The 6,000-nt window shown below is 51.2% G+C and overlaps 1 protein-coding gene across 1 annotated transcript in view; it reads left to right on the top strand.

Moving 5' to 3' along the window:
• Positions 1–6,000, top strand: part of FHAD1 (forkhead-associated (FHA) phosphopeptide binding domain 1) — a 117,496-nt gene that overhangs the window by 31,020 nt on the left and 80,476 nt on the right. Inside the window, exon 3 of the mRNA XM_012662483.1 lies at positions 2,324–2,588. Coding sequence (XP_012517937.1) covers positions 2,324–2,588 — 265 coding nt within the window. The remainder of the gene's footprint in view (positions 1–2,323; positions 2,589–6,000) is intronic.

Genomic DNA, 6,000 nt, shown 5'->3' with positions numbered 1-6,000 from the left:
CCCGCCTCGGCCTCCCAGAGAGCTAGGATTACAGGCATGAGCCACCACACCTGGCCTATTTTTAAATTTTTGAATGTAAAGAGCTGATCGCAATCTTTGCTGCATTTATACATCATGCACGATCCCCTTTAGAAACCTTGTCATTAGGGGTATGGGGCCTGCAAGTGACAGAAACCAGCTCTAACCGGCCTCACAGTATGGAACAGCTCAGTTATGACCCGAGCCAGAGCTCAAAACCAGCTTCTCTATCTGCGCATTATTCACAGTAGCCAAGAGGTGGAAGCAACCTAGGTGCCCCTCGACAGGAGAACGGATAAATGAAATGTGGTCTATCCATACAGTGGAATATTATTCAGCCTTCAAAAAGGAGAGAATTCTGACACATGCTAGCTGCAATGTGGAGGTACCTTGAGCACATTACACCAAGTGAAATAAGCCAGTCACAAAAAGACAAATGTATGAATCCACTCATACGAGGTACCAAGAGTAGTCAGATTCATAGAGACAGAAAGTAAAATGGTGGTTACCAGGGGCTCCAGGGCGGGGGGCAGGGGGAAGGGAGAATTATTTAATGGGAATAGAGTTTCACTTTTGCTAGATGAAAAAGTTCTAGAGATCTATTTCATAGCAATTTGAATATACTTACTACTGAACAGTACACTTAAAAATGGTTAAGATGGTAAATTTTGTTATATGTTTTTTATAAACACAAAACAAAAGCCAGCTTCCCTCTCTCCATACCTGGGCTCCACACCCTTGGTGCTGGCCACATCCCCCAGCTCTCCTATGGCTAAAGATCTGGTGTCCAGCTTGATCTCCTTGGCTCTGATTGGACCGCATGCCCCACCTCTGAACCAATCGCTGATTGGCTGGTTGCCTAACCCCGCCCACAATAATGGGCTGGGAGAGGAAGGGAGATGACCCCGAATCTCCAAAGGATGCTGGTGGGTTCTGGCCTGTCCGCCACAGAAGAGGGGCCCTGGAGAAAGAGTCTTTGGGGAAAAAGCACAGGATCCTTGACCTAGAAAGACTGTAGCTTAATTGGCTCAGGATCCTGAGTGAATGGAGAACCTTCCTCTTGAAGAAAACCCAACCGAAGTTATAGGACGTTCTGTCCTGTTCTTCATGATGCGTATCTGAGCTCAAATTCTCTCCAGGTGACAGAAGGAGAACTGTGAACCCTGGGAAGATAGATGCATGGCCCCTGCACAGGCAGCAAACCTTTGCACGTAGCTCCTACTTGGAAAGTGTTATTTCAGCCAAGAGAATTGCGAGGGAGAGCAGGGCGGGGGGTGGAAAGGGAGAGAGACGAGAGAGGGGGGCCTTCAGATCTTGATCCCAATTCTGTCCCTACCGCGACCTGTGCTTGGGTAGATTCCTTCACCCCTCCAAGCCTCATTTCTAACACAGGAGTGAGGAGCGCCCTCCCTGAAGGGCTGCGGTGAGGGATTGGTAAGTTCAGCGCACTGAGTGACAGCACTCATTGGTGTCATCGCTTAACCCCCGGGCACCAGGAGGAAAGCACCACTAAAAGCGTTAAGCCAAGGCAAAAGCCGGGCGTCAGCACCTCTCCACACTCGCTGCTCCGCGGTTAGATGGATTTTGACATCCTCTCCACTGAAAGTAGCTGCCAACATCTTCCCCAGGGTCAGAGCATTAAGTGTTCCCTCGATAGATAGGTGTGGGGCCTCTGCCAGAATCAGGTGTGATGATGTGGAGGATCAGAGGCTAACAGGACAGCGGGGTCCCTGCCACCCCAGGGCTCTCAGCGTCGGGGGTCAGACAGAGAGACCCACAGTGTGGACAGAAAGAGAACAGGCTGTGGAGTCCCAGAAAGCTGGGCTTGAATCTGTCATTGGCTTGTTCTTCCTTTCAACCAATATTTGAGGACCTGCTCTGTATGTGCCAGGTCTTTATTCTAGGGGTGAGCAAGATAGATGAAAAGTCCCTAATCCCTTGGAGGGGACATTCTCCCAGCTCAGCAGCTCAAGACCACATCTATGGTCTTGGGAAGATCACTTGGTCTTCCCCAGCCTGTGCCATCACAGTGTCGGGTGTATTAAATGATTAATGATTCATTAATACACGTGAATCTCTCAGCAAGGTGCCTGGGTAAAGGACATACCCACTAATGGTGGTGTGATAATGTGCTGTGTGACCCGTGGCAGGACTACCATCCCAAGCTTGAGAGTCCAGGAGGGCTTCCTGGGGGAAGTGATTCAAAAGCTGAGAACTCAGGCAGCAACTGTGTAGCTGGGGCCGAGAAGTGGAGACCGTCTCAGCAGATCATGACCTCCCCTGACCCTCTGGTGTGCCCCTGCAGGCCTCCTTCCCGTGGATGAGGGGCCCAGTACCATGGCCAAGGCCACAACCACCTTGGGCCATGCAGCAGCCGAACAAGACCCCCTCGCCACCGCATATTCCCTTCCACCAGGGCATCCGGCCAGCGCCCGTGCAAAGGAGTTGGTCCCAAGGCTTCCCCCGGCCCACCATGGGCTCGCCTGCCTCCCACGGGCGACCCGTGAGTGCCAGCGGGAAGATGTTCTCCTTTGTGGTGGACAACGCCCGCAAGTCCCCCATCAAGCAAGGTATGTGTCGGTGCTTCCGTTGGTGGCTTATGGGGTGGATTTCTAGCCATGAGGATGGCTCTTGTTTTTTGCTTATTTTCTCTGATTATACAAGTAGAACATAGTCAATTGTTTTTAAAAAATTCAGGATAAACAAAGTAAGAAAACAGTTAAAAATGAGCCATGATCCTTATCGCCTGGGTCTCCTCTGTTGACCTGCTGGTGCGTATCCCCCCAGACCGGGGCTGTGCCCACAGACTCACATCAGCACCCCTGCGGGGAGTGTGCGCCTGCGTGTGTGCACACACGCGAGTGTGTCGCGGGATCTAAATCGACACGCTTTGACTCAGATGTGCAGGAGTATCGGTAACCGAAATCCCCCTTTGCTCACAACAGCCCAAGGAGGTTTTTAAATATTTTATTCCCGTCTTCCATGTGAGAGAGGCTGAGGCCTGTTAAGGAAAATGACTTCCCCAGAGGAGATGTATTCAATCTGGTCTGATCTAATGCTTTTCCATCACGTCGAAGGCTGGTTATCTCAGTGACTGCCCACCCCAGCCTGGACACTGCGGGGCATGCACAGCCTTCCACCCCCCTTGAAAGCCTCATGGCATTTGGGGAGGAAACGTCCCATTTGGCACTGTCCTCTTGGCCCCAGCAGCCTCACAGGCCGAGTAGCTGGTCAGCTCAGCCCCTGGGCATGATTCCTGGGGTTCCTGCCTGGCCTGTGGTTCAAAGTGCCATTAAGTTGAGCTCCTCAGGCACAGCTGCTATCAGTGCAAAGAGCCGTGAACTAAAGAGACAAGTTATCTGTCCCTCACACACCGGGCAGACGTAGGATAACTGCTGCAGACATTCCTCCTGTTCAAAAGGTGACAAAACAGGAAACACACAGGAGTCACTGGTCCATAGCAGTACTGAAATCCTCCCAGGAACATGTTGGAAGTCCCACGATTGGGATTCGGTCCTGCTCTTGCCCAGAAATGACTTTCCCTGGCTCTTGGCTCTGCCCTCTGGACACTCACCGCTGCCCTCTGGGTCATCCTACCTTTTATGTGGAATGTATCACATGTTTGTAGCTGCGTGGCTTTATCAGTTTTCTTCTTGCCTGTAGGAGCTTGGGAGTTGACAGGTTTCTTGTACTCCTGTAGCGTCTCTGTCTCTGTCGGTGCCAGTCGGTAGTTTTCTTGTTGGGGTTCACCCTCTTAGGCAAAGGCTATGCCCACAGATTTCTTTAACATCAGCTCTTCTCTAGCGTGGGCTTCCACTGAGGCTGCGGGGGCAGCACCCGCAAGCTGCTCGGAAGGCTGTGCTTGGCTACAGGCTCCCTGAGACACAGCCTCCAGGCTTCGTCTCCCAACAAGGATCAGCCACAGCCTGGGCTTCATCTTTAGACCTTGTTTCCCGATGGGATCTTTGCCCAGAACCTCTTTCTCAAATTTCGTTTGCCACGTGGAGAGGCCAGAAATGTCAAGGCCATTACATCAAGTCCTGGCTCCTTTTTATTTAATGGCCCTTCCTCTAGCCAGTCTCTCTCCTCTCACGTTTACTTGAAGTGGCAAGAAGTAGCCAGGTGACACCTTCCAACGCTCCACCTGGAAATCTTTTTAGCTACATCACCCAGTTCATTAGGTGCATTTCCTACTTTCCATGTTACCTCGGGGAACATGTTATGAAACTGCCACTCTGTCACAAGGATCCCACAACCCTGATAACATTTTTCTCACTTTTCTTTTTTTTCTGAGACAGAGTCTCACTCTGTTGCCCGGGCTAGAGTGCCGTGGCGTCAGCCTAGCTCACAGCAACCTCCAACTCCTGGGCTCAAGCGATCCTCCTGCCTCAGCTTCCTGAATAGCTGGGACTACAGGCATGCGCCACCATGCCCGGCTAATTTTTTCTACATATCTTTAGTTGTCCAGCTAATTTCTTTCTATTTTTAGTAGAGACGGGGTCTCGCTCTTGCTCAGGCTGGTCTGGAACTCCTGAGCTCAAACGATCTGTCTGCCTCGGCCTTCCAGAGAGCTAGGATTACAGGCGTGAGCCACCACGCCCTGCCCACATTTTCCTCACTTTTCTTTAAGTGCCTCCCCTTACTGCCTCCTTGAAGGCTACTGGGCTTCAACTAGCAGACTCATTGATGCTCCTCAATATTTCGCTAAGATTCTCTTCTCAAAAAGTCCTCAGGCTTTTGGCCACTGTTCCATTCCAAAGCCACTGCACATTTTAGGGTTTTGCAAAGGTAGCGCCCCACTGCTGGTGCCAGAATCTGTATTAGCTACTTACTGCTGCATAACAAATTGCCCCAGATTTAAGGATATAAAACAATGAACATGTATCATCTCCCACAGTTTCTCTGGGTCCGACATGTGGCGGTGGCTTAGCTGGGGGGTTCTAGAGTCTCTCGTGAGGTTGCAGTCGAGCTGTCAGCCAGGGCCGCAGTCACCTGAGGGCTTGCCTGAGCCTGGAGGACCCACCTCCACATCACTCACATGGCTTTCGTAGGAGGCCTCAGTTCCTCACCGGCTGTTTGTTAGTAGGACGCTTCGGTTCTTCACCCGGGGAACCTCTCCACAGGCTGCTTGAGTCTCCTCATGAAATGGCCGCCGCCGTCTAGGACAGAGTGGCCCTAGGGAGCAAAGCAGAAGCTGCAACGTCTCTTACGATCCAACCTCAGGGGACAAACTCCATCATTTCTGTAATACCCGTGGTTACATAGATGAGATCTTTTTTTTTTTTTTTTTGAGATAGAGTCTCACTCTTTTGCTTGGGCTAGAGTGCCGTGGCGTCAGCCTAGCTCACAGCAACCTCACACTCCTGGGCTCAAGCGATCCTCCTGCCTCAGCCTCCCGAGTAGCTGGGACTACAGGCATGTGCCACCATGCCCGGCTAATTTCTTCTATATATTTTTAGCTTTCCAATTAATTTCTTTCTATTTTTAGTAGAGGTGGGGTCTCCCTCTTGCTCAGGCTGGTTTCGAACTCCTGAGCTCAAACAATCCGCCCACCTCAGCCTCCCAGAGTGCTAGGATTACAGGTGTGAGCTACCGCGCCCGGCCAGATGAGGTCTTTTATGGGCTGAATTATGTCCTCTCAAAATTCATATGCTGAGGCCCTAAGCCCAGTACCACAGATGTGACTTTATTTGGAGATAATGCCTTTAAAGAGGTAATTAAATTAAAATGAGGCCATTAGGGTGGGCTCTAAGCCAATCCGTTGTCCTTATAAAAGGAGGTTACGACACACCAGGGATGCACGTCCACGGAGGAAAGACCACGTGGGAACAGCCAGAGGGTGGCCGTCTGCAAGCCAAGGAGAGACTGCCCTGCTGGCACTTTGATCTTACAGCCTCTGGGCTATGAGGAAATAACTTGCTATTGTTAAGTCCCCCAGGCTGTGGTATTTTGTGGCAGCCGGAGCAGATCAATGTCAGCCCA

Source organism: Propithecus coquereli, unplaced genomic scaffold (genome assembly GCF_000956105.1).
Source record: "Propithecus coquereli isolate 6110/MARCELLA unplaced genomic scaffold, Pcoq_1.0 Scaffold77, whole genome shotgun sequence".
NCBI lineage: Eukaryota > Metazoa > Chordata > Mammalia > Primates > Indriidae > Propithecus > Propithecus coquereli.
Note: the sequence above shows the minus strand (reverse complement) of the source record. Positions and strands in the feature narration are given on the sequence as shown.